This window comes from Aspergillus costaricaensis (genome assembly GCF_003184835.1).
Source record: "Aspergillus costaricaensis CBS 115574 unplaced genomic scaffold BO79scaffold_5, whole genome shotgun sequence".
NCBI classification, from domain to species: Eukaryota; Fungi; Ascomycota; class Eurotiomycetes; order Eurotiales; family Aspergillaceae; genus Aspergillus; species Aspergillus costaricensis.
In genome coordinates, this window is record NW_020291805.1 from 332,335 (window position 1) to 359,158 (window position 26,824).

The 26,824-nt window shown below is 50.6% G+C and overlaps 6 protein-coding genes across 6 annotated transcripts; 3 read left to right on the forward strand and 3 right to left on the reverse strand.

The window, feature by feature from the left end:
• Positions 1–2,911: 2,911 nt before the first annotated feature.
• BO79DRAFT_62865 (F-box protein) lies at positions 2,912–4,530 on the forward strand. The gene is made up of 2 exons (XM_025689512.1): positions 2,912–4,270; positions 4,328–4,530. Exons 1-2 carry the CDS (start codon positions 3,073–3,075, stop codon positions 4,447–4,449), a joined length of 1,320 nt encoding a protein of 439 aa, XP_025543063.1. The 5' UTR covers positions 2,912–3,072; the 3' UTR covers positions 4,450–4,530.
• Positions 4,531–5,333: 803 nt separating this feature from the next.
• BO79DRAFT_188903 (DUF1748 domain-containing protein) lies at positions 5,334–5,888 on the reverse strand (the record flags this gene model as incomplete). Its single annotated transcript, XM_025680622.1, has 4 exons — positions 5,880–5,888; positions 5,743–5,782; positions 5,621–5,663; positions 5,334–5,475 (listed from the first exon to the last, which is right to left on the reverse strand). The coding sequence occupies exons 1-4, from the start codon at positions 5,880–5,882 to the stop codon at positions 5,334–5,336; spliced, it is 228 nt and encodes a 75-aa protein (XP_025543064.1). The 5' UTR covers positions 5,883–5,888.
• A 2,057-nt stretch (positions 5,889–7,945) lies between these two features.
• On the forward strand, positions 7,946–10,762 carry BO79DRAFT_167152 (pyruvate kinase CDC19). Its single transcript, XM_025679366.1, has 9 exons — positions 7,946–8,449; positions 8,553–8,597; positions 8,656–8,702; positions 8,759–8,839; positions 8,894–9,015; positions 9,116–9,949; positions 10,015–10,096; positions 10,153–10,559; positions 10,667–10,762. Exons 1-8 carry the CDS (start codon positions 8,326–8,328, stop codon positions 10,396–10,398), a joined length of 1,581 nt encoding a protein of 526 aa, XP_025543065.1. The 5' UTR covers positions 7,946–8,325; the 3' UTR covers positions 10,399–10,559; positions 10,667–10,762.
• A 905-nt stretch (positions 10,763–11,667) lies between these two features.
• On the reverse strand, positions 11,668–19,817 carry BO79DRAFT_285206 (1-phosphatidylinositol-3-phosphate 5-kinase FAB1). Its single transcript, XM_025688331.1, has 2 exons — positions 12,208–19,817; positions 11,668–12,149 (listed from the first exon to the last, which is right to left on the reverse strand). The coding sequence occupies exons 1-2, from the start codon at positions 19,524–19,526 to the stop codon at positions 12,035–12,037; spliced, it is 7,434 nt and encodes a 2,477-aa protein (XP_025543066.1). The 5' UTR covers positions 19,527–19,817; the 3' UTR covers positions 11,668–12,034.
• A 322-nt stretch (positions 19,818–20,139) lies between these two features.
• BO79DRAFT_167159 (uncharacterized protein) lies at positions 20,140–24,440 on the forward strand. The gene is made up of 2 exons (XM_025679367.1): positions 20,140–20,434; positions 20,497–24,440. The coding sequence occupies exons 1-2, from the start codon at positions 20,285–20,287 to the stop codon at positions 24,361–24,363; spliced, it is 4,017 nt and encodes a 1,338-aa protein (XP_025543067.1). The 5' UTR covers positions 20,140–20,284; the 3' UTR covers positions 24,364–24,440.
• A 478-nt stretch (positions 24,441–24,918) lies between these two features.
• BO79DRAFT_235541 (SUR7/PalI family protein) lies at positions 24,919–26,528 on the reverse strand. Its single transcript, XM_025684488.1, has 2 exons — positions 26,190–26,528; positions 24,919–26,125 (listed from the first exon to the last, which is right to left on the reverse strand). The coding sequence occupies exons 1-2, from the start codon at positions 26,325–26,327 to the stop codon at positions 25,268–25,270; spliced, it is 996 nt and encodes a 331-aa protein (XP_025543068.1). The 5' UTR covers positions 26,328–26,528; the 3' UTR covers positions 24,919–25,267.
• Positions 26,529–26,824: the final 296 nt, after the last annotated feature.

A 26,824-nucleotide genomic window follows, 5' to 3' on the forward strand; every position in this document is an offset into this window, starting at 1 on the left:
ACCGCGCTTGCTCTGCAGCCCATTTATCCAGCAGGCTGTCCCTTGCTTCAACTTCGAGGCGCAGCTGCTCCTCCAGGCCAGTGTTACTCCGGCGAAGTCGGTCAACATCTGATTTGGCTTCCTCTAGTGACGTGTTGAGCTCCGAGACGAGGACATTCATCGACCCCACTTCTTGTTCAAGGCGCTGTTGCTGCTCCGTTGCTTCTTGCTCCAGATCATGTATCGTTTGCTGGCGCTCAGCTTCGAGCGACTCAATCTTGGCTGTGAGGTCACGCACACTGGTGCGATTTTGTTCAAGGGCCTCCTCCAATTCCCGGATGCGAGTTTCCCGCTCCACAACGGTTGATTCGGCAGTACGAAGGGAACGGGCCTGCTCTTCCAGCTTTTGCTGGAGTTGGTCCACTTCCTGTTTGTGTGACTCGTTATTCTTCGTCTTATCATCCTCCAGTTCAGTTACTAGGGCCTCTAGTCCTTTGACTTCCTCGTGGTACTTGTCGAGGGCTGCATTCAACCGCTGAATGCTGACGGCTTGTTCATTTCCTTCGCATTCAAGCTCCTGCATACGCATTCGTGTGTGAAGCATGTCTCCAGCGGAGGAGGCAATAGACTCTTCCAAGTCATGAATCTTCTTCGATGCCCCCTCATATCGAGCCAACAGGGTATCGAATTGACCCCGAAGTGCGTTCTCCCGGCCTACGGAGCCTTCCAGTCGTTCCTGCTCGTCCCCAAGGCTCTTGACGAGTATCTCAACCCGCTTTACCAAAGCACCAAGAGTTGCCTTGCCATCACTGAGACTAGCGTTGGCGGTCTCGCCAGGAACTGCGCGTTCGAGTTGAAGGCGCGCGGCGCGAAATTGATCGCGCATCGTAGAGATGATTTCCTCAGCGTTGTTCCCAGGAAATCCGAGACCCGACAACTCTTCCTTAACGTTGTCTAGTGCTTGGGCGGCATCAGAAGCACGCCGCAGTGTCTGGGTCAAGGTAGGCAGAACTTGATCCAAGAAGTCTGGCGGCGGAGAGGACTGGCGAAGGAGACCTTCAATTGCAGTTCCACTAAACGAAGCGACACGGGCGCGACAAGCGTCAAACAAGTCATACTTTTCCTTCCTGGCAGCTGCGAGATCGGCTGAAAGCGCAATAATCTCTGCCTCCTGCCTGTAATCAGGTATGGATGCTTGAGTCGACGCATCAGTATTCGCATGTCCTTGGCTCAGAAGCGAGATGTCATCAGGCACTGATATCCGGGCATCTACGCCTCGAATATCCGGCGAGTTTGATATAAGCATTGTATCACAATCCCATGCGCTCTCATTGATCACCATTGTTTCTCCCTCTGAGTTGCTGATAGTATCATGGTCTGTTGTGGCACCCGGAGAAGGGAAAGAAAGCTGTTCCCTTAGATGGATATTCTCGGACGACACCTGTTCGATCATGGATTGTGGCGATAGCCATGTGGTTTCTTCGCTGGATGCTAGACTCTTGGATATGTCTTGATGTCTTTTAACCGAGTCCAATTCAGTCTTTAACGAATCTCGTTCGCGTAGTAGTGTTTGAAGTGTCTTCTCGTACTGGGCGGATTCTCTCTTCTCGCGCTCTAGATGGTTGATCTCATCACTTAGGCCTATCCGCCGGATTCGTCGTTTTGTGCGCGCGTCTAGAAGTTGTCGCAGCGGTGTAAACTGCACTACATGCTCTGGGGAGGCTGTACTGGCAGCATCGAAAGTACCCATACTGCGGCGAGACCGCGGAAGAGGGGTTGAGCGCCGTCGCTGGCGACGGCTTGGGCTCCGAATCAAAGGATCATCTTCTGCGCGTTCTTCGAAGGAAGAACGCAACATGGCCGGAGTGAGGCCGGTCGAGTGGGTAGAACCATGTTGCCCGCCGGGACCTGGGTCTGAGAAGCGAACCTTCTTACTCTGATGAGGGGTATTGCAAGAGGTGGCGGAGGTAATATAGTACTCGGTGCGACGAGTCCTTCTAATCGAGACTGGAGTGGGAGGCTCTTGAGGCTCCTGAGGCTGTTGGCCGGATGAAGAGCTGCTTTGTCTCTTTCGTTTTGCCTGTCTCGTGTCCATGGCGATTGTGTACTGGTCCGACTGGGGTGAGTCAAATGTCGCACGATCTTCTCAGCCTCTGATTTGTTTTGCCTGAAAAAAGAAAGGGCTTAAGTGACACTTGGCTAAGACAATAATGATGTTATAGCGCCGTAGACCAAACCAATAGATATATAGAGTAGTAGTAATAATGATGGTAGTTCGGAACAACAGTTGACGGCAATCACCACGGGACTGGAGTATTGTGATTTTTCCCGATTAGGTAAGGGCCCATCGTGCCTTCCTGACGCGTTGAAGGACAGGGCCATTGCCCGATTGGGACCGCGTAAACAAACCCACCCTTGCGCCGGTCACCTGACTGCCCCGGCTGCCTTGCGTTTCAGGCTGTGTTTTGCTTTGTTATTCCAAATCGTGATCAAGACAAGTTTGTTAATGAGACGCCCGGATAATGCCTGCCTTGTATGTAGTATTGATAGGGGAAAGACAAGGCGTATTGTATCTGTTGTGTGACTAGCCAATAAAAGACATTAATTCCGTATCTTATCGCCCATCCCCGTGACGAGCACCAAATTGACGTTTTCCCCCTCAACTCAACTTCTCTTACTGCCGGCAGCCCACCACGAGAACTTGGAAGTCCCCTGCCAACTGCTGTGGTCAAATGAATGATCTCCCAGTAACGCCATTCAATACTGGTCATCCCATGCTTCGCACAATGCTCGCAGGGATGCACCGCTCTTTACCTAGACATCTGGCTGGACAGCGCCGTTGATGAGGTGATCGGGGCGGCTGCAAGGGTGATGTCATGCGGGCGGCCAGCTGGACTTGCCTTCCCCTCGCTAATCCACTGGAAGCTAACTTAGTATGCAGATCGTCAACCATTTGTTTCCTTGACTACTTTATCTCCCCTGCTCTTGTGCTCACTGCCAACTCAATTATTCCGAGCGCTATCTGGCAGATCATCTGCTGCTGCACCTGTCACCCTTGGCTTCTCGGCTTTCACTCCATCCAAGAGACTCGTGATGGCTGCTGCGCTTGTCAATCAGCCGGCCTGGGAGGAACGGAACCAGGCACCCGTGGAGATGGACGACGATCCCCAGGCGTCTTTATCGGAAACAACTTCCAACAATCCCCGAGAAACCAGCGCTTCATTTTTAGACCTTCCTCCCGAGCTAGTCCAGCATATATTGTCTTTTCTATCGGCTCAAGATCTCGCTCGCCTGTCATCTACCTGCCGCACTTTCGCTGAGCATGCGACGAACGAACTTTTATGGGCCAATATCATCAACTCCAATCTTCCCGAACCCATACACACAACAGGTGTCTTTGACTCCTTTCGCAGTCTCTACATCGCCCATCATCCCTGTTGGTTCATTCCTCGCAACAAGATCTGGTTTTCGGACACCGAGCACACGGGAAATTTGATCCTCGCCCGTTACGATCACCGACGGGGTGTCATAGAGGCTTACCGGGTCATCGCAGAACGTCGCTCGCACCAGTTCCAACTCTGGGACTGGAATCCAGATGTTATAATCCAAACGTTCAATCCTAAGGTCAGTCTTTGGCTAGATGATCCAGTCTTGCTCCTGAAAAACCATCACGAGGGACGGCCGTTATATTTGCGCGGTGAGACCCGCATGCCTATGCCTCTCGAGACGCAGCATGTCTTCAACTCATTTTCGCTCTGCTCCGCCCGAATAACGTCTGATCTTGTGGCGAACCAACAATGGCCTCCTAAAACCATTCCAACTAAACACCGCGTCTATCGTGGTGAAGTTGATCCGGAGTGGGAACACCACCCTCCACAGCTGGACAAAATTTCCGAGCATGCGTTTCGAATTAGAAGATGGGCACACTTCCGATTGGGTATGCCGATCTTCACCGCTGGGCGGAGCGAGACGCTGTCGACTTATGCTACACTTGACCCCGAGCTGTATACACCTACAGACAAGAAACCATACCAAGGCATCTGGGTTGGAGACTACTCGGCACATGGATGCGAATTTTTGCTTTTCCTACAACGTGATCACGGAGAAGAGCGATGCAGCCTTGAGGCCATCAAGCTCACTGGAGACCCTAACGTCCCTCGTGGGGAAATATCTTTCTCAGCAGATGACATTGGCCCCGGAGGATTTGTCCGCATTGCGGAGGAAGCTCTCTTCCAGGGAGCACGTATAGTACGGAGCAAAGGTCATGTAGCGGGCCTCGGTTTCAGAGATGGTAAGTTTGATTTGAAAATGCCCAGCTTTTCGCTATGCATGCTAATATTCCTCTTAGATACGTTTATTTCATCCCAACTTATTCTGATTTCGTCAGAGTGCGTAGCACACTATTGGGAAACCATGGGTCATATCTCCTATTACCGTCGTCTGGACATCGATGCATTACTCCGGACATAGGTTTAATGATTACATAGTACGAAAGTTACGATTGAACGAATCACGTCACTCACTACATACCCTACGGTGCTTCCAGAGCATACCCTAGCTCTTTTTTGGCGATTAGGCTTTTACATGCATGGACGCTCTTGACGTTATCCTGTTAGCGAGCACATACGTGCTATGATAGACCTGCACATGCTTGCATGGGACAATCAATCTTTCACTCTGGGCGCATCAGTTATTGCGAGACCACACTTACGGTCCAAGGGCGGGTCCTGCGGAGGTTACCACATTGAAATGAACTGGACTCCTGAGAATGGATACTCTTGTATAACTCCAAGGCTAGTCAGTGACCTGCACACGGTGACTGTACTGGTGGATAGGAAAATACCGGAAGCAACCTGGATGGGTAGTCCGGTCACAACATGGCCGTTGTTAGCTAAACAGCGGAGAACAGAGATACAGATGAGTTATCCCTCAACAGGGAACCTATGTACAAACAGGCATATCGAGAAGAGATGCAAATGTTCCAAAGGGAGCTGCCATTGGAGCATGGATCAAGGTATACAGTCAACGCAAAATACCCAACGCCATGACTTGCGCTACTCGAACACGAGCCGAAATGCCATCATCAATCGTGAGCAACGACCCATCGCAGCCATACCCTCAACCGCGACGGGGTTCATACCCTTTAATCCCTTTCTTGCCTTATATCGCAATCTCTCCTCCAGCCAGAAACCCCCAGCCTCACATAGTAGTGTACTCGCCCAACCCAGGCAAATCACACATAGATGCCCACCCCATCAGGGATCCATTCAACCCATTCGTAAGCCGACCGGCGACTCCGACTCAGGAAAAGCGATGCGATCGGTATTTAAGATGTATCAGTAGCAGTGATAAATCTACCGCTTGCGCTCGAAGTAGCTCGTGGAACCCAACACAGCCACAGACTGATCCATCACCCACTCGCCAACACCCAGGTAGTTATCGATCCACTTCTTGAAGTCCTTGTTATCGGTGATTTTGTCGGAGTTGAGACTGGGGCTGTGGAAGACCCCACGCGATGCCCCCCAGGGTTTGGGGGATGTGCGCGGGATGAACTGATTAGCTTACTGGCCGTCACAGATAGGGTGGATAAGATAGCGCAGTGATCGAAAAAGAAAAAGAGAGCATGAGGTGTAGTATTTACGTTAATCCAGTCGAGCGCTTCACGCCAGCCAGGAAGGCAGAGACTAGATTGCGAAATAGGTCAGCTTTCAAATCCAAACCCCAACTTAACAACAAGAGAAGATAGGATAAGGGTGTACGTACTAAGAACCGCATCGAATGCGTAGTGGCTGAGACGTCCGAGCTGAATGCACCCATAAATATTAGTATATCCCATCCCATTTCTTCTTGTTCCCTATCCATCCATATCCGGTCCGGTCGAGTTTGGGTACGTGACATACCATGATGACAGGAAGATTTGGGGATGATAATCTGACAGGTTGAGTGCTTCGCAGCAGCGAATTGTAACAATAGCAATAGTAGAGGTTATGAGCGTGGGGTTTTTCTTTGTGAGTGGGCAATAGAGAAAAAAAGAAAGATAGGTAGGTAGGTATCAGGTCACCCCACGGAGGAAGTCATCCAGTTCACGTGGCTTTCACATGACGTGGGCGACTGATTTGGTGCGAGGCGGTGAGCGAGGCTGGGTTGGTGGTCATGGGTCAATTGGGTGGCTGGGTTTGAGGGAGTGGCTGGTGTGGTTAGTAAGTTGTCTAGCCGAGCCGAGCGACCACTGTTACTGCTGCTCATAGTAGAGGGTAAAGTATGGAGGGGCAGTGTCTGCCTATCTATTTACTACTTATGTATGGAGTATTCTACCACTTCATAAATAGTACTACGTACTCCGGAATGAATCTAGAGATAGGATGGATCATAAATACTACCCACACTCCCATTTATATCATTCCCCAACAATTAAACCAACTCAACCCAAAAAGCAAATCTGAGCAAACAAACATCAATACTAAGTAGATCAGCATGCATTTATTCATTCATTCTCCGAAGTCCGAAACCAATCTAAACAAAACCAAACAAAACTACTCCGTAGAGAGTACGCAATCACATCACCGCCAAGTCGGCAGTACTTTGCAAATAGTAGCTGAGCGGGTGGATGCAGGATGAAACACTACCGAGAAGGGGAATGAATGAAGATAACCGGGGCTTGGCTCTGCAGACTATATCATATTAAGTATGTATCTGTGCTAAGTATAGAGTTATCCTTGTAAGAGGAAGTGTGCCGAGCCGACGGCGGGCTCTGTAGTTACGGAGTGGAATGGCCTAGCATGCATATTGCAGATTATCCATAGCATTCATTCACCGGGGGCTGAGTCGGGACGGGGTGATTGTGGTGATAGTATCAGGTGCGAAGTAGGTAGGTGTAGATCGGGATTCGTTATTCATATATTTTCGTAGGTAGAAGGTACTTGTGCGGTGGTGGTGAGGGTATGAGTGATGTTGGTAGTGAGTACCTTTACTACTACTTGCTGTCTACCTTGGGGGTGTCCAATTACAGAAAATAAGGAATATCAATGCAACAACCATGAATGTTTCATATGACCGACTTACATAATTATATTGAGCATAATAGGCCAAGATAACTACCAAGCTTCAGTTCGGATATATGTGGTTAAGGTGCTGCTACTACTATCTCCCATCCTAATTCAACTAACAGTATTTATCTCCAAGACAAATAGAGGAATCGGCACACCTTCGGAGTTAAGAACCTCCAACAGGAAGAGAAAACCTCCGAGTAAATTATCTACTACCTTAAGTAAAATTGCTTACCCATAAAAGAGCAGGTAAAAAAAAAAAAAAATGAGACAGCTTCTCCATAACTGGCAACTGGGTCCATCCGACCAGAGCAAAATTCAGCCTTATGGGTTCCGATGGAGTCAGGGAAATAGTTCTTGCGAAGGGGAAAGGGGAAAATAGGCGCCTTTTTTTTTCTGCGAGGAGGGAGAGAAAATTCAGCACCGACAAAGAACATTAAATCCACCTCGCTAGGAGAGGATGGATCCGCGACCATGTGGGGTCAACTGGACAGTGAGGAAGGGGGATCATGTGGTCCTGCCAGATTTCTACTTTTGACAAAGTTTGTTGTAGATAGGTAGATACTTAGATAGATAGTAGGGGAATGTTGTGTGGGTGTATCTGCCAGATTGTGGCTTGGGCTTGAATTGCTTTTGGATCTTCCCAACCAATTAATATTGCATGCGGCGTATGAATGCCTGAGATGCGCGGAAGCAGGTGCCTGAGGATGAAGTGGACAAAAAGCTGCTGCTGATCGCTGGGCGGAAACCCTTGGCTGACCAGTGAAAAGCGCGGACAGAGGCAGCAGGGTATATCTACCGATCAAAGAATAGAAGCAAAAGCAGTGAAAGGTGGATCACGAAGCAAATTATTGAGTTTTGATACCCAGCGATAGTGCCGGGGAGGGAAAAAGTCATTAATAATGGGAATTAGGTAGGCGATGAGAAGTGTGATTGTAACTACTCCGTAGCAGGAGGCACAACTAAACTAAGTACGGGAGTAAGTACTGATTGCTCTTGCTCTCTCAACCCGCGGGGAACCGACCGACAGAAAAAAGTGTCCCAAAGCAGGAATCCCACCAAAAAGGGCCGATCCAGCCAATCACCGCCGCCAACATTTTTCCTTCCCGGGCACCCCTCCTCTAGTCCACCATCTCTCTCTTCTCTCGCTCACCGGCCCCGTCTTTTCCTTCCCTATTATCTCTCCCTCTTCTCCTCTTTCCTCTCTTCTTTCTCTCTCCATTCTCTCTTCCCATCTTCCATCAATCCCTTTCTCTTCTGTCTTTCCTGTTAGTTCAGTAGAGATCAATCATCCGTCAAGATGGCCGCCAGCTCTTCCCTCGACCACCTGAGCAACCGCATGAAGTTGGAGTGGCACTCCAAGCTCAACACTGAGATGGTGCCCTCCAAGAACTTCCGCCGCACCTCCATCATCGGCACCATCGGTACGTTTCTGCCAGTTGTGTCGTCGCGATTGTCATCCATCTTCATGAAGACCTCGCACCCCGCACTTGACCTCATCCAAGCTAACCTCCGATTTTTCTTTAGGCCCCAAGACCAACTCCGTGGAGAAGATCAACTCTCTCCGCACTGGTACGACCGATAAAACCTATTCACTCTGGAAGGTATCAATCAGCTGACTAGCTTGCAGCCGGTCTTAACGTTGTTCGCATGAACTTCTCCCACGGTTCCTATGAGGTAAGAACGGTCCCCATCCGTGCATTGGCACATGACAGTATGTTGACCCGCCACAGTACCACCAATCTGTTATCGACAACGCCCGTGAGGCCGCCAAGACCCAGGTCGGACGTCCTCTCGCCATTGCTCTCGATACCGTAAGTTCTCCGGTCCCTTGGCCGGTCGCGATCCCCAAATTGACTCCTCCGTAGAAAGGTCCCGAGATCCGTACCGGAAACACCCCCGATGATAAGGATATCCCTATCAAGCAGGGCCACGAGCTCAACATCACCACCGATGATCAATATGCCACCGCCTCCGACGACAAGAACATGTAAGGCTCCTCCCCGTGTTCTTCCGACCACTGCAAGTGGATCGGGAGACCAGCCCCAGACTTGTCTGTGCACGGACTCCGCTAACCAGTCGTCTTGTAGGTACCTGGACTACAAGAACATCACTAAGGTGATCTCTCCTGGCAAGCTCATCTATGTTGATGACGGTATCCTTTCCTTCGAGGTCATCGAAGTCGTAGACGACAAGACCATCCGCGTCCGCTGCTTGAACAACGGCAACATCTCTTCCCGCAAGGGTGTTAACTTGCCCGGCACTGACGTTGACCTCCCCGCCCTTTCCGAGAAGGATATTGCCGATCTCAAGTTCGGTGTTAAGAACAAGGTCGACATGGTCTTCGCTTCTTTCATCCGCCGCGGTAGCGACATCCGCCACATCCGTGAGGTTCTGGGTGAGGAGGGCAAGGAGATCCAGATCATTGCCAAGATTGAGAACCAGCAGGGTGTCAACAACTTCGACGAGATCCTCGAGGAGACTGACGGTGTCATGGTTGCCCGTGGTGACCTTGGTATCGAGATCCCCGCCCCCAAGGTCTTCATCGCCCAGAAGATGATGATCGCCAAGTGTAACATCAAGGGTAAGCCCGTCATCTGTGCCACTCAGATGCTCGAGTCCATGACATACAACCCTCGTCCCACTCGTGCTGAGGTGTCCGATGTTGCCAACGCCGTCCTTGACGGTGCCGACTGTGTCATGCTGTCGGGTGAGACCGCCAAGGGTAACTACCCCAACGAGGCCGTCAAGATGATGTCCGAGACCTGCCTGCTCGCCGAGGTCGCCATCCCTCACTTCAACGTGTTCGATGAGCTCCGCAACCTTGCTCCCCGCCCCACCGACACTGTCGAGTCCATCGCCATGGCTGCCGTTAGCGCCAGTCTGGAACTCAACGCTGGTGCCATTGTCGTCTTGACTACCAGGTATGTAGCGACGCTTCCAAATGGATATATCCAGTCGGGTAGGATGAGTGCTGACAGATCTGCAGCGGTAAAACTGCTCGCTACCTTTCCAAGTACCGCCCCGTGTGCCCCATTGTCATGGTCACTCGTAACCCCGCTGCCTCCCGGGTAAGTCGAGAAGCTAGTGTTGTTTCGAGAGTCGTGTGCTAACGTGTTGAATCCAGTACTCGCACCTGTACCGTGGTGTCTGGCCCTTCCTCTTCCCCGAGAAGAAGCCCGACTTCAACGTCAAGGTCTGGCAGGAGGATGTTGACCGCCGTCTCAAGTGGGGTATCAACCACGCCCTCAAGCTCGGCATCATCAACAAGGGTGACAACATCGTCTGTGTCCAGGGATGGCGCGGCGGTATGGGCCACACCAACACCGTTCGTGTGGTCCCTGCTGAGGAGAACCTTGGCCTGGCTGAGTAAATGCAAAAGCAGTCTGGCATGCCACCGGTTGGTGGATGACACGGTAACGACAGCGATTGGATAGAAAGCGTCAAGGGTGTGTCTCTGGATATCGTAGACCGGTCTCGCCGCCATGCGACGACCCAGGGTAGTCTGCCCGCGGTAGACTGCTTGTGTCTTCACTGCGAGACTCGTTAGTCGGGGCAGGACGAGGAGCACCAGGAGTGCGCACTTGCGTCTACCACCACATTCACTTTGAACCCGAAATGCGCTGGGGGAAGACACACACCTTGGGAACGTAATGTGTATGTATTTTGATTTGACGTTAGTTAGCCAGCCATGTTTGGTGGACTTTGCTGCGATCAAAAGCTAGAATTTAATAAGTTGTTCTCATGTCTTGAACAAAGTAAGCATCCTGAGAGTCAGTCAGTATGATTGGTTAGTGGAAATGCAACCCGGATCACTTGAGAATCCATCATTCGTCGAGCAAAAGAGTTAATATTCGTCGGTAACGAATCGCAGCGATGTAAGCCATAAACGGCATGTCCGAAGACATGAATCGGACGTAGTTTTGTAAACAATCAAAAGTCAATGAAGACAGTTGCAGAAGGAAGAGAATGAGCTGAGTAGTAAATCAAAAGAGCAAAGAAGAGAGAGAGGGCGCGCGCGAGAGAGAGGAAAGCCCCTCGAATCGAGTCCTCCTCTCTCGTGCGGGGGAACGGAACAAGAAGCCCCCCCAACCGAGGCAAGCAAGCAAGGCATTTGTCAATCTTTCACATTTGAAATCCAGCCCATAGCTCGTGAGTGGTAAAGCTAGCAGCAGCAGCCACTGGCAGTAAATCAGTTAGTCATGGTAAATAGTGAGTTCGTGAGTTCAATCCCGTAGCACAGCGCGGAGCATAAGGCTGGGTTATCCCGTTAGCCCTTACACCTTCCCTCTGGGAGCAATAGAGAGCAGTCATTTACCAGCAACTGGCGCACACACAAGAAGCAAGAAGAAGGGGAATAAGAGGAGAGAAGAAAAAAGAGGAGCCACACGAAAAAGAAAAAAGAAAGAAAATCCGCGCACGCGACGGTGTGGGAAATGCGAATTTGCCCAAAACTGAACTGAAGGAGAACTAAAACCGCGGAGCAGCAAATCAGATTCCCGAGTGGTAACCCGAGCGTCCCGAATTCAGCCGATGGTGTGTTCGGGATGTGTGACACTCGCGGGGTTCTTCCGGAAAAAGGATTACTACTATGTTTTACTACTTCGGGTATTCTTTTTAGTTGTTGTGTATGCTGGATTTTGGGGAACTTGGTTTCAGATTGATGTTTTATTATGCTTGTGTCATCATAATGGTCATTATGGTTGGGTGTGTGGTATTATGGTAGGTCCTAGTCTAGGTGGTGGTGGTGGTGGTGTGGTGTGGTCTCGTACACTCATTAAAATGAAGGAATGCTTGTGGAACGAGGAGAAAACAGCAAAAGTAATAGAAAAGAAAAATACCGCTCAAAGACCGTACACAAAAGTTGGATCGACACGCCAAGTGCAAATGTAGCATCAATGAATGAACTGGAAGTGGGAATTTTTGGTACATCATGTCGTGTTCGTCAAGTCATATCCGTCATGAGGGTCTTAATCAGTACAGAACAGTCCGCGGGGGAACTGATTCGCTCAACTTGCTATCTCCTCGAGGGCATCAGCGTCCGCGGCGGCATAACTCTGGCTCGGGTAATGTTCGACTGGGGCGTATCTGTAGAGCTGGGAATTCTGGAATTGGTGCCAACAGCTTATGGCCATGTCAGTAAATGCTGCGGTTTTGAGAATGTGAGGTTTCGGGAACATACCTTGGGGCCTGGAGCACGTATCGCGCCATCGCCTCCCTAAATCGACTCTTGTACTCCTTTGGACTGGTGACGGTAGGTCTGTTCTTTCCACCACCAGCAAATCCACGATCTTTGATCCAGGATTCTAGTTTCTTATCCCAGGTGTATGTGCGGATGCAATCGATCACGCCAACCACTAGCTCTGAACGACTCTCGTCGATAGCGATCATAAGCGAGTAATCCATCACGTTCTGGCGTCCCAGGAACAAGGTATCATTCCAAACGCTCTGGCTCAGAAGCTTCTTTGAATGCTCCCGCGCAAATAACGGTGTTTCGTAGATGAAGTCCACCATGTTCTCATCTAGCAAAACCTCGTTGCGTTCTCCCGTACTCTGGACTTTGCGATTCCGCATGGAGCCCTTCAAATCGAAAATCCGAGTAGGAACACGATCGTAGAACAAGTTCTCCATCAACAGGAGGAACCAGTTAAACTCTGTCCCTGTAGCGGGGTTCTTGATGATCACTTGGTAGAAACCAAACATCTTCGCAATTGCAGACGGCAGCTCATGGAACAGTGCCTCGGACATAATCTGGAAATACGCTGGGGCGAATTTCAGGAATGCCTGTGTTTCAATGGGCGACAGCGATTTGAGAATGAAGCGATCGTCGAGAGTCTTCAAGAATAGGGATTTGGTCTTTCCTCCCTTGGAGTCCCATTTGGCACATCGAGAGAGCGATTCTACAATCCGCTCTGCGACTCCACATTTCTTCCGTAAGGCATCAAACTGCTCCGCATAAAATACCTTGCACAGCATTTTCGCTTGACCTTCCTGGAATTGATACTTCAGATGTGTACCTGTTGACCTCAAGAGTGCATGTTCGACCCGGGTCTCGTCCAAAGTATCGTTGCCATCCTCTTCATACGTGTCCTTCTCGTCAGGCTCTTCGTAGCGCCTTTGGATGGCTTCTAATTTCTCCTTGTAGTCGCTGGAGTCCAGCGCGAACGCGATCAGGGAGCTTGGTTCGTCCTCCCGCACGATTATGTCGCAATCCGCAAAAACGTGATCGGACATGGTAAGCGGATAATCTAGAGGTGCCCAACCGCTGGCAGAACGCTCTGACCAGAAGTTGGTCAGCAGCTTCAATAGCGTACTCCTCTCATGCTTGGGGAATTCTTTCAGGTCCATCGACTCGTCTTCAGGCGACATCTTCAACTCATCATTCGAGTCTAGTCTTTGCAGGTCGTCTCGGTCTTCATCACTGTGTTCCTCACCTTCGACCTCAGATAAGACATTTTCGTCCTCCGGGCTAGCGCCCTCCTTTTCTTCCTTAGCTGCAGAAGGTTCCTGTGAAATATCCTCCTGCCTGCTCTCTTCCTCAGAATCCCGCCTCGGCATATCTTCGCTGTTTCTGCCGGACTGGTCCGGCGGGAGGCGTGATGCTGGGGGTATGAAATCTTCCCCTTCGCCAGAAGGCTCCCGTTCTTCAACTGCTTCCCTGACATTCTTGTATACCTCGACGATTGGTTTCGAGGAAGCTATTGGGATTGCGCGAGAATGAGTACCTTTGGCAGCTCGTCGCGCTCTTTCTCGTTGCCGTTCCTTTTCAAACTCACGGCTCAACTGTTCGAAGTGTTTAGCCAGGTTCGAGACTCGGGTATTCTTTCGGGTCGGGATAGAACGCGGTATGAGAGATGAGCCTGGTGTCATTCTTCCACTTCGGAGGGCCAGATTGAAACGTTCCGAGAGCTTCTTGTTGTCCGAAGACCTTGACCTGGAGTCCAGCGGAGGACTTGGAGCTCCATCAGACGGTGTCAATCTGCCAAAGGCGATTTTCATGCCCTTTATTGGGGTTGTATCATTTCCGAGGTCCCTGTGGAAAGGAGCAGGTTGCGTTTGAGCCCGAAATAATGGTGGAGATGTAGACTTTCCACTGCGTCGCAAAGTAGCTTCGGCAAGTCGGGGAATAGCAGATGGGAAACGACTTGGAGTTGCGGTTCTTTCAATTTCATCGCTTTTCTTTCTCTGACGAACACTTGGCTCCTCAGGAGGGGGTTCCGTCGGGTTCACATCAGAATCAGTAGAGGTAGCCTTTGGCTCTGATGGCTCCAGTGGCTCCGAGGGCTCCCGGGGCTCCTGACTGTCTATTGCCTTCGTGGTGGGCGGGGCTAGGACCGGATGCTCAGAGTGATTCAAAGGTGTTGCGAGATCCAGATGCTGCACCTCTTTTTCGGCCGCAATCTCAGCCTGCGGGGGTGAAAACTGCGAGCTCCCTGAACTGGAAGAGAGAGTTGCAGAGCCGACATCATCGGACTTGATGGCATCACTCTCCTGGCTTCCTGCAACATCTTTCTCCCCCGAATGCTCTTCGACAACAGATACTAGGACATCCTGGGCCTTCTCCGGGGAAAGGGTCATACGGCGCGTTAGTCGCATCCGCTCCGGCATTTCGATGATTTCATTGTCGGCCTCATTTGGTGTGGTAGGAGGCTCTTCGGGGATCACCGACACATCCTTGTCCAGGAAGATTTTCTTCAGCTGCAGAGTAGCCAATCGTTTGATATCTTTTTCCGAGGGGAAGAAATTCTTCTCAAATTCAGCGAAGGCAGCATCCCATTCGACGACTTTCTCCTGAACGGAGCGGAGCACTTCATTGAGAGGGATTACTTCCCAGTATCGCGAGTTGGTGTATTTTTCCTGTAGCTGTTTGATCAAGAGGATGTGATCCTCGTTGGCCTTCTTACTCAGATGCTCTATCTGTGTTTTGCAATCTTCGGCTTGCTTAGGGATAACACTCTCAACACTGATCCCCTTCAGCCGCGCCTTGACTGAAACCATGAACCGGGTGATGCGATGCTCCATTCGCTGATACACCTCGTTTCTGAGTTTCAAGTCATTGTCCACTTTCCATGTAACCCGAGTTCTAGGAACAATTATCTCAAGCAAGTTGATGCTGTCGTAGTGGATTCGTATAGCAACGTCTTTGAAGCCAAAAAAGCGAAGGTGGTCACGCTGTAAGTCATGAGGGCAAACGCCCGCTCGAGCATGGAGGTTCTTGCTCCAGAAGGAGAGTTCCAAATACTTCCCAAATGAGTATTTCCAAGTACTTTCCGACATCGGAAAGACCTGAGTCTCATTACCACAGATCTTGCAACAACTCCACATTAAGATTGTGTCTTGGAGACCTCGCAGTTTCGAGGGGTAGGGCTGGGTGAAAACGCTTATCTGGGCTTCACCATGCACATACTGACGGTGGTGCTCAAACATTCGCTTCTCGCAACCATTTGCCGTACATACTGCATTTGCATGTAGACAAATATCCTCGACATACTGTCCTAAAGTACAGTCTGGCTCGAATATCGGGTCACCGCCATGCTCGTTGTAGTACTCGAGCGCAAGAAGATCTGGACCAGAGCAGGGAATTGACGTTGTAGTGCAGACAAGACTGAAGAGGACGACGATGTTTTGGTGGGCGTACGGATCGAAAAGGCCGACGCTTCCGGCGACATAAGCCTCCCACTGACGTTTCTGGGTTTGATAATGATGAAGAGCTCTATCATACTCAGCATCATGGGCTGCGCGTAGGACTTCTTTAACTTTAGGCGGAGCACCCTCGGGTGACTCATGAACCATTTCAGGGGTTATCAGTATGAATTTCTGAGATTTGGCCTTCTCATCTGCTGACTGGTCAAGGTTAAGGTCTTTGTCGCGGAGGCGCTTAAGATAAGCCAGTTTGCGCTCCATCTCTCGGGCACGCATGAGCAGGTAGGGTGGCTCAAACTGGACAAACGGAGACGCGGATAGAACCTTCGTTTCATGGTCCCGAACAATATCCTCGTAGTAAGTTGGCCTCGGAACGTCGTCGGGCACTTCGCTTGCAGTCTCCGGGTCGGTTATTGTGTCTTTAGGCAAGGAACTGCTCGACCCCTCGCTAGAATCGTGCCCTGCATCTATCTTCTTTTCCTTCTCAGCATCAGTCAATGCCGGCATCTGCGCAAATTCGTCTCTCATCAAGCAGGTCTCCAGTTTGAGGTTGTAAACAACGTAGGTCATGAATTCAGTGATTCTTTTGACCTTTGCAAGCACCTCGCTATCACCGCCGCGCAAAACAATCGTGCAACCCAATTCTTTGCGGCAGCCAGAAAGATACATGTACGTCTTTTTCCGGCCATTGTACACATATGTCTTGACATCGAAACTGCCGCAGTCACTATGCACCGGGGTGGTCACCAATTTGTCCATAGAGGTGATGATCCTTGTTTGAGTGCATCGAGACACAGCTTCAAGTACTGACGACTTGACATTGTATGCGGTTGCGATATTGGCCTTTTCCAACAGCTCCAAGGCCAAGCCGGAGACGTTCTTCTCAACGAGAAGTAAATTAGGTCGCAAAGCAGCTATTCTGCTCACCAGATTCGCAAGGAATTCACGTTCCTGCCGGATCACAGGTTCCAGGCTCATAAAATGTTGCTGATGCCGTGCATATTCGAGGGGGAAAGCTATTATCAAGATCTTTGGTTGCGGTATGCTCCTCGACATACTTTTGAGGGCAAGATTTTTCGTGAATACCAATCCGGAAACATAGGAAGTATCTCCTGGTCGGCCACCCAGGATCTTTTTTAGCTTTATATAGTGACGAATATCCATATCATCACCCCCCTGCACGTCCGGTACGACCTCGTCCGCTGCCTTAAGAAGTATCGGCAGAAGAGCCGTTTCCCACTTGGAGACGTTTGGCACGGACGAGTCTTTGAGGAGCTGTCGTAGCAGTTTGCGAACATGCTGCAGGCTAGCCTTGTTTAACTCGACCGGAGGCGCACCCGCTCCTCTCATAGATGAGCTTCTGGTCATTTTGAAGCCGCTGGGCGGAACACCCGGGGGCAGAACATGAACAGCAGGCGGTTGTTCAAGGGAGTTAAACATGCTATCTTTCGATGCTCTCGGAGAGTGGCGCTGATGAATACTACTTGCAACACTAAGATTGCGCCGACGGGAAGCGCGAGGCAAATTTACTGCTCTCGAGCTGCTAACACTACCATCATCTGGTTCGCGGCCAAAAGAGTTTAAACCAGCAACACTCCGATCTCCAAACGCGTGTCGGCCTTTCTTCATGGCTGCAAGCAGTCCGCTAAATGTAGTACGCTCACTTTCTCCACCACTTTTGGACAACGAGCCTTCTGATACAGCAGACATTAGATTGGGCTGTTCCTCGCCACTGGAGGCATCATCAGAGAGGTACTGTGCCAGGTCAGGATCGATGATGTTATCTTTATGAAATGCAGGCAACCGGGACTCATGTACGGCATCATCTATTTGGCGCCGCTGGAACGGTGCACGGTCATCGTGGTGAGGTTTGAAGCTTCGGATGTACTGCTGACGGGAATGGTGACGCTTGTGGCCCATTGAATGAGGTCTCCCACTCAATGACGACTTCAAGGATCTTGAGGACGTCGGCCGGGCTAGTGGTCTATCTGGGCTAATCTCAAGCACAGCTGAGCGGCGGTTGTGGCCTTCTCCTGCACGCCGTGTCGCGGGAATGGCCATAGTAGGAGTCTTCATCACATGTTCGATGGACTGAGACACGACCGATGAGGTATCATCCTCCTCAGAAGGAATACGCGGATAAATTCCCCCCCCGAATTCGGACATCCGGGGATGGAGCGGTATGGGGCTTTGTTCGCTGTCAGAGAACTCGGAAGAATCGTCGTCATGGCCATTTATCATTGCCTCGCAAGGCTTGCACACTCGTATTGTTCCGGTTTGGCTAAACCGGTCACCCGGGATTAATAATGTGCATTTAGAGTCGAAAATTTGCCCGCAGGTCCGACAGTGGTGCTTTCGTCGAAATGTAGAGAAAGGTTCGCCACAATGAAAGCAGTCTTTGGCATTTTCGTCTCGCATCCAAAACTCTTTGCTTAGTAGCTTGCTTCGGAGCTGGGACATAACGCCATCGCCACTCGCATGCGGCCGCCAGCTTCTTCCATCTGTGCCAGAAACGCGGTCCACAGACGTGTTTAATGGAGCCAGAGGTGGTGGACCAGTTACGGACTCTGCTGTGGAGGCTTGGGATGCCACATATCCTGGCAACCGGCTGGCACTCGATATGGACTGCCTTTCTCCAGTCTTATGCTTGACTAGCGGCTTTGGTAGTTCTTTCCGTTGAACCTCATCATCGGGCATTGGCAATGGCGTAGCAACTCCAGAGGGAATTTGCTTTTCAATGAATGGAGCTACCTCATTGCTGTTGTACTGAGTGACGCTATTCGTCCTTGATCCAGAGGCCGTGTTGATTCTGTCCAAGCTGAATGACGCGCCTGAATTCGATCGTAGCCTTTCAGGCGGGAAAGGGATACCATCTTGGGTTCCATCGATCGAACGTTTAGCCTTTCGCAGCGGGCCAGGCAAAGCAGCCTCTATCTCATGAGTTCCCTGTGAATCCGACCTTCGAAAATTTTCAGGCACCTGACTTCCCATGGTAGACGTTCTGCTGATATCATGGCTTGCTGGAGCTTCGTTCGCGGAACTGGATTTGACCTGTAATACTGGGGAATTTGAGAGCCGCTGGCTCCAACCCGATGAGGACATGGATGCAGTATGAGGGCCATCTTCCCTGTCCGTGCCAGCGGACTCCACAGTTTGCAGGCTGTTAGTGGAAAGATTGACCGAGTTCGTACTTGAGGCATGAGTAGCATTCACATGAAGCTCGGTTACCATCGGGTCAATGGCTGTTGAGCTACCCGTAGCTTTGGGTAACGGTGGCACCGGGGATTTCAGCGCAGGTGATATTAACGGTTTCGAAGATGAATTGGTTGATTTGGGAGGATGTTTTGCGCTCTTCCCGGCTCCAGAAACACTATCCTGGAAGGAGTGCTGGCTCCCAGGAGCCGGGGAGTGAAGCCTTGATCCTTGTGACGAGCCCGCATGTTGCTGATGGGATTCCGAAGACTCATGGGTAGGCTTTATAGAAGAGCGCTCTGACGGGGGACTTTTTAACCCAGTATCATCCGCAGTATTCTTGTCTGAGGATTTCCCAACCCCGCTCACAATACCACCCACCGATGTCCTAAAGCGACTATATAGCCCGCTCAACCCACCTTGCAGCTCGCCGGATATGGTTTTCTCGTCTGTTGCAGATGATGGGGCAGGAGGGCTCGTAAACTCGTTGAAAACTGTCAAGGCGTCCGACTGGTAGGCAGCGGTATGTATTTGATCGAGGGCTGCGTGCAGACTTTCACGTTCCGCCTGCGTCGATACAGAAGCTCGAGAACCGCGGCGACCGAGAGGAAGGAAGACAGAAGAGGCGGAGGGGCTCGAAGTCCCTTGGGACTGTTGGGAAGCCATCCAGGCTTCTTCACACCCAGAGATGGGACACGAAAAAGCAGATATCCCCGCGAAATCTTATCGAACGTTAATCAGACGGGTTTAGCAAGGCAAGGGGTGGCAAGCATTTGCGGTATCTTGCTGCGGAGAAGCTTCCGTTGCTCGGTGATCGGAGTCTGTGCGGTGAGTGTCCATGCATGGGTGAGTTGGACTCCACATTCTCTGGAGGGAAGTCGGATGAAAAGAAAATTAGTCAGTCGGAGACACCGAGGAGGGCAGGCAAGGCAGCCTTTGTCTCCGATGAGAGAAGAGGAGCAAAGCGGGGGAGAAGAGATGCTGAATGAGACAGGCTGCACTGTCTACTGTCTAGACCTCGTCGATTAGCAGCAACAGGGATTCGGGCGGTGCCCATGACATGTGCCGCTGCCCAATGACGTGGTTCGCGCCGACCACCGCGTTGTGGCTGGTTGTGTGGCTAGTGTATTGAAGCGCCACAGTGAGGGCGGTCAGGCGCGTCGGTTGCCGACGAGGTCGCGTCCGCCGGGAACAAATTAATGAGCTGCGCAGCTTGCGCTAGGAGCCAGACTCAAATAATCGAAGCGATAAGATCATGAGTACTACTACCCACTATACAGTTCTGCATCTGCAGATGGAATGAAAACCAACGTGGATCCGTATACGTACACTAACCAAACCTTCATCTGCTGAAATCTATCACCAGACTATGTGGCCCTATACCAAAAAGCTCGCTCGCCTTTGCCTACTTCTAGATCCTCACGATGGCCTCCGCCGAGATCTGGATTGCACCCATCATTGAGAGATGTCTCGCATCTTATAGTCAAGGTTCAGCTAGTAGTACTAAGTACGAAGATGATGGTAGTAACCTTCGTTTTTCTACCCATGTTCAGCATTCGGCTTTAATCCAAGGTGTAAGTTTGATCAACCTCCTGCGGCTATGAGGACTATTGTACTGACTATATTTTCCGACTAGTGGAGGGAGCAAGAGGATGTACCCAAATTAATCTTGACCGACTCCAAATCCCAGATTGAGGCTATTCTTACACACGAGGCATTACGGGTATACGGAAAAACAGCACCAGAACATCCATTGGGCGCGGACCTGGCTCGGGGTTACTATATCCAGTTGTTGGACTTTCAGATAGTCCTGGAGTATACGATAGTTGAGCCGAGGGTTCATCTATATGTTCAACGTTTCGATATCGACTGGGGCCGCGGCAAAATCAAATCAGCCCCGCAGGGCAAGTTCGTCAATAAGAATCCTTCCGTCAAGAAATTGATGCAACATGTCGTTCACGGTCTTAAAGGCCCTGAGGCGCAAGATGTGGCACATGCGGAGCCATTTGATGATAGTTTTGGAACACAGGCTTACCAAGACACTCGGATATCTGCTTCGCAAGACATTCTCATGTCCCAACTACCCCCAATGTCCGCTTTCAAGAGTCCAGCGGCTCGTACCTCGTCTGTTAGCTGTTCTCATTTGACAAATAGTTTATTTGGGAATGCAGAAATGCGTGCCGGAGCGCCGAATGTTCCCAATTCAAGTAGTGACCATGTGCACAGACGAAAGACAAAGGCTGGAGAACAATTTCGGAGTAGACAGAACAGCGCCGAGGCTACCAAACCTTCCCCCAACTCCATGACTGTCCGACCAAGTTCATCGGCTATCAGCCCCACGAGGCTTGAGAATGCCACGGGGACAGGGAAACCTGATACCCTCATTGGACTGCCAAGTGAGTCGGTAACCCAGAGAGTCAGCCAGCCACCCTGTGATCCACCAGGCGAAGAATATGCAAAAGATTCAAATGGTGCTGTTACAGAGAATGGGTCAGCATCCATCACGATTCAGGGAAGTCCTATTAAACATTCTCCTCAATCTACGAACCCGGAGAGACCGTATCCCAGGCATACCGATCCTTGGCATGGAATGACAAAGATTCGACGGAGAGACATAGAAATCCCAAAAGAGCAAGCTGAACTGCTGGAACAACATAGGCGCCGTTGGATACCACCATCTCCAGGAGAAAGCACGCCACAGGGGCATGTGCCGCCCAGACTCCTTGATCAATGGAACAAAACGGCACTCCGAAGGAGTCGCATGGCTCGAGAGGAGATGTCTGTGGACGTGGAGACTGAATCTCGCCAGCTTCTTCCTAGCCAGCCCAGCCCTTCACCTCAGACCGATTCGGAATCAGAGGGCGAGCCTTTGACGTCACAATGGTCAAGTTCTCCAGAGCAGGAGTCACGTTCACGTCAGGTTTTGCCTGCAGATAGCAGCCCAGTGCGTGTTCGTACCTTTAGGAAGGGAGGAGAGTCGAAAAACGAGACATCCGAACAGCCGCCGCGAGGTAGCTTGGAGTCTGCTCGTGACAATCAAATCATACCACAACCGATGTTCAAGACTAAGGAGGGCCCTATTGATCTCGGCCCCAACGGGGATGGTCAGCTTGTTGGCCGTAAGGCGACTCAGATGAAAGATACAAACCACATTCAAGATCTTCAGGATATGTCCGATGCTGAAAGCGAGGACTCGATGATGGACACGTCCGTTCCGTGCCCGCTTGGTGATGTGCAACAAGTGCAACTTACTAGTCAATCAGAACAGGAGGTTACAAGCTCTGGCTCATCACTTCCTGGGCCTCGCATTCGCGAACATGTGCAGGTTGTGGACACGCCAGACAACAATGTTAGCCGTCGATCTGGACACTTTGCTAAAAAGGACGCTGGATTGCACACTCGTCACGATGGGCAGCTGTCATCTGACGCAGCGAAATCGTCATCTCAGTCACGGATCCTGAACACGTATGCCAGTAGTGGATCCAAAGGGACTTCATCCCAGGATCGTCAAGATGGCACCACCGCTACTAAGGACTCCGATATACTTGGCACACAAGTGAGCAACGGCAGTATGCATAAAGACACAACGCCGTATACGACGTCGGACATGGGGCTCAATTCATCTGCTTCAGGAGTTCAACCGCGCAGTGTGTCGACCAATGGCCAGATGCACAACTCACAGAAGTCAGATCCGTTTTCCTCGTACCGAGAAATGCCTTCGTCAGTACCTTCGGAGATCGGGGCAGTTGTAGCGGGCATTGATCAGCCCACAATGTCGCGCCCAAAACGTCGTGTGTCGGAGGTCGAACAAGAGCAAGAGTCCCCTGCAAAACGGCCTAAGATGGAGTCTCATCAACAGCCAGCTGAAGAACCAGCGTTGAACATAGTCGTTCGTCGCCGAAGCTACATCAACCACTCCACCCAAAAGTTGGAGGAGGCGCAAAGGGTGTATGAAAAGTTTCGGCGTGATTATCCGAACTATTCAGGGGACTTCGCTCACTTTACCGAGCTTTGTTCGAAACTCCACGCTGTCCGCTCCAAGGGACACTTGCAGCGGTCTTTCTTATGGGATGACTTCATAATCAAGCACCTCGAGGATTATCCACGCTATACTGAAGAGTGTCTCTCCGCGGGTACCAAGTCGTTGGCATATGAAGAGTTCTTTTCGTCGTCCTACTCTAGGCCTTCATACAAGAAACGGAGCATTACCACTCATGGGATTGAATCAAATGCGGCCCAGTATGTTCCCGCTGATCAAGCCGGGGCACCCGATACCGATATCGCATCTCGAAAAGCAAACGCTTCTTTTACGGGGAGTCTTGTCGAGCGATTCACTAATTTCCACGCCCATTCCTTTGGTCCTGAGACTCAGGGAACCCAGTCTGATACGGATATGGACTATATGTCATGTGTTATGTCGTCTCCCACGCCTCAGACAAAGGTCAGGCGCGACACAAATGCACCAGACCTCCCAGTATTGGACGAAGAGGCTATGGAGACAGACTCGGAACGGGGTTCGGAATCACGTATTCCAGTCAATGAGACTGGGCACGAGCGGGATGGCCCGCCGGTGGACGATCAACCCTTGGAGTCTTCCGTTCCTGCAGGCGAAACTTATTACGACGTTCAAGACCCGTTTGTGAATGAAGACACCCCGTCTGCGCAACTAGAACAGTACTTGAAGTCTACTTTGGACGAAAAGGAGACACGAAGCCAGGTCAACACTCGCGCGGGAACAGCCATTGCTGAAGAGCTGGCAGAGCCGGGACAGCCAGAGTCCGGTGCCGTGGAGAATGCCGTTGATTGCGCGGAGATACCCTCAGCTGCGCACGAGGCCTTTCAGGAAGATAACTTGGACTCTAGCGTCCCAGAGAGTGGGGATTATGTCATGGACGAACAACCCAAACCGGACTTGGACTCCAGTATACCCGAGAGTGAAGCTGCAATGGCAAACCCAGCAGGCACAGGGCAGGACGATGAGTTGGAACTACAGCACCACTCAGTCCCCCAATCCCCACAAGGTTCAACCGAATCCGACATGGTGAGCGAGACCAGCCACGATGAAGACGATGACACCGATTCAGAAACAAAGCCAAACGCAATACCACTGCCCCCAGATAGTGACGCAGATTCCGGATCCGACCATTCAGACGAGGAAGAGAAAGACGAAGACGAAGACGACGAAATGATTGACGAGACGCACGAAACAGCCAGCATTGAGCTCGGCGCAGAGACCCAAGATGCCGCTCAGCTCGCGCAGCAGCAGCAGCAGCTTTCAGACCTCGAACCCGAATCCGACACGGAAAGTGTCAACGAGAATTGGTTCGTGTCCCTTCGACACATCCGTCCCAAAGGCCCTGTCTGGTCCGACGACCCCAACACGCCCTTCAAGCAATGGGCACGAGCGGACCAGGCCGTTCTTTCTGAACGTAACCGACGAGGCGGCGCATACCTGCCTGTTGACGAAAAGGGAGTGATCCAGCGTCCTGGGTATCGTGGGTGAAGGCTATTTCATGCCTATTCATGTTTCTAATTCATTTATCTTCTGGGATATTATTCTTCGTATACCCTATTTTTTACCTGTGTTTTTAAGGTGGTTATTTTACCTTCTTTGTTTGTATTACTATTATTAAGGTCGCTACTATATTTCGTCTTCTAATTTAAGATATTATTCATGAAAGATATGAGTGTGGTTCATATATATTATGATCTTTAAGCCAGTAATCCCGTATTCTAATGCCTCTTCGATGGGAAGAATGGAGGTGGATTGTTTAACAGGGGTATTGTGATTCTCAAAGCAAGGCCAGATGGTATTTCAATCGAAGAGTCGCTATACAGCAAGAGGTGGGCAATTTAAAAATGGGCCATTTTCCACTTCCCGAACAGGAAGCATTGTTCAGCTGAACAAAATGACAAATGCATTGTTAACGTAGTAGGTAAGCATCTTATTTCTCCAAACAGCGACGTGCATCTATCCCTTCTTTCCCCTACTAAGTTACTAATGATGAAATTACCAATGGGCTAGTTACCAAACATAAAAATAAAAATGTTTAAAGGTAGATATTCTCATTTCATATACAATAGATGGATGCAACTAGCATTAATTCATCATGCCAAGAGTCGCAGCACTGAATGAATCAGTGCCGGACCAAGGGCTCTATAATCCAAGTTCCAAACCCTCCATACTCGGGGTATCACGGGTATGCACACTAGCTTTCCTGCCTTTTCTTGGCTGGAAACAAAATACACGAATAAAATATAGAAAAATGTCATCATCAGGTTGTTGTTGTTGTCATGACCGAACCAACCCAAACCAGAACGCCAGTATGAACAAATGTTGAATGAAATTCCTTCCTTTCCTATTCAGGAAGTGGTTTTTGTGATTGATGTTGGTGGTAGACCATCATTTAAGCATGACGGAAGGGTTCATAGGCGTTCGTGCGACCCGTGGTCTGGTTGTTGTGGATGGGAGGCGGGGGAGGGTAAGAGGTGTTGGTGTAAGGGATCGGCTGGGTCTGGCCGTGAGGGCCCAGAGCCTCGTAGGTGTAGGGAGTCTTTTCGGCCATGACAGCGCGGTTGCGGTTGCGGTGGTTGTAAGGGGAGCGACCGGAGCAGCAGCAGGAGCTGATGATCCAGAAGAGAGTGGCTCCGAGGGAGAAGGCGACCGCGAGCCAGGTGGCGACGTAGATGTTCTTGCCCATTTGACCCTTGATGCCGTATTGCTCGAGATCGGACTTGAAGACGCCCTTGAGGACGGCGAACATGGCGGTGGAAGTGACGGAAGCGGCAGCGGTGAAGAGGAAAGCGACAGCAGACACCAAGCTGGTCACGCAGCTACCCCAGCGACTGCAGATAGCAAAGACACCGACGACCAGCTCGACGATGGTGAGAGCGAAGGCGATGACATAGGCGATGAACATCCACTTGGAAACGGCCTTGTAGGTGTTCAGGGCGCTCTTGACGTTGCTGGGAAGGGCATTCTCCAGACCGGTCTCTTCCAAGTTCCAGACCTCCATAGGGTTGAACCAGAACTCGGCCTCGGGCTTGGAGCAGTTGCTGGTTTGGTAGCTGTTGTTGGAGGTGATGTTTCCTTCACAGTAGCCCCAGAGACCAATGGCATAGAAGTCCTCGATGTTGTATTGTTCCTCGATTTCCTCGAGCGCAGCGGAGAGATCGCCATCCGAAACACCGGTCAGGTCACTCACGACGGAGGATACTGTTGATACGGTGGAAGAGGCTTCGGAGGTAATGTTCTTGAGGTTGGCCTGAAGCGGAGTCAGTACGATCGGACATGAGAGTGGGGATGCATGAAAGGTAAGCAAGACGTACTCTGAAGAAGTAGAGATCATTTAGCGTGCTGGAGCTGGATTTTGTGCAGCCCAGGCCCACCATGATGATGCATATTAAGGAGGCGATGGTGAGGACATATGGAGTGAAGATGCAGACAATGCGACCGCCTTTACCCATGGTGACGGTTGATGTGGAGGATGTCGTGGGGATGTATGTATGCTGTGGTTGTTTTCCCTTGCTTATCGGGGGGGTAGATTTGATTTTAGGTCCGAACAGGTGTTTTAAATAAATAGAAGCAGGACACTGAACGTGAGTGTATCAGGGTGATGGGTGGTGATGAAAAATGTGAGAGATGTAAGATGAGAAGAAGGCTGGGACAGGATGATTTTATAAAAGAGGCTGCTGGGGGATCAACACAAAATTACTTGTTATTTACTGCTTTGAATTTAGTTTATTGGGGAGGCGCAGTCAGATGGAGAGAGTTTGGTTGATCAGCGGGCCAATCACGGAGGGCAGATGATGGACTACGCCACGCTTGTTTCTATAATAAATTCGAGCGAGTTTCCACCGCAACCCAAACGCGGGATCCAGCACGGTTGATAGTGGAGCCTTTTTTTTTTTAAAGGGTTCTGGTAATGAGCAGATATTTTCATAGCAAGCAATATTTCTGTTGA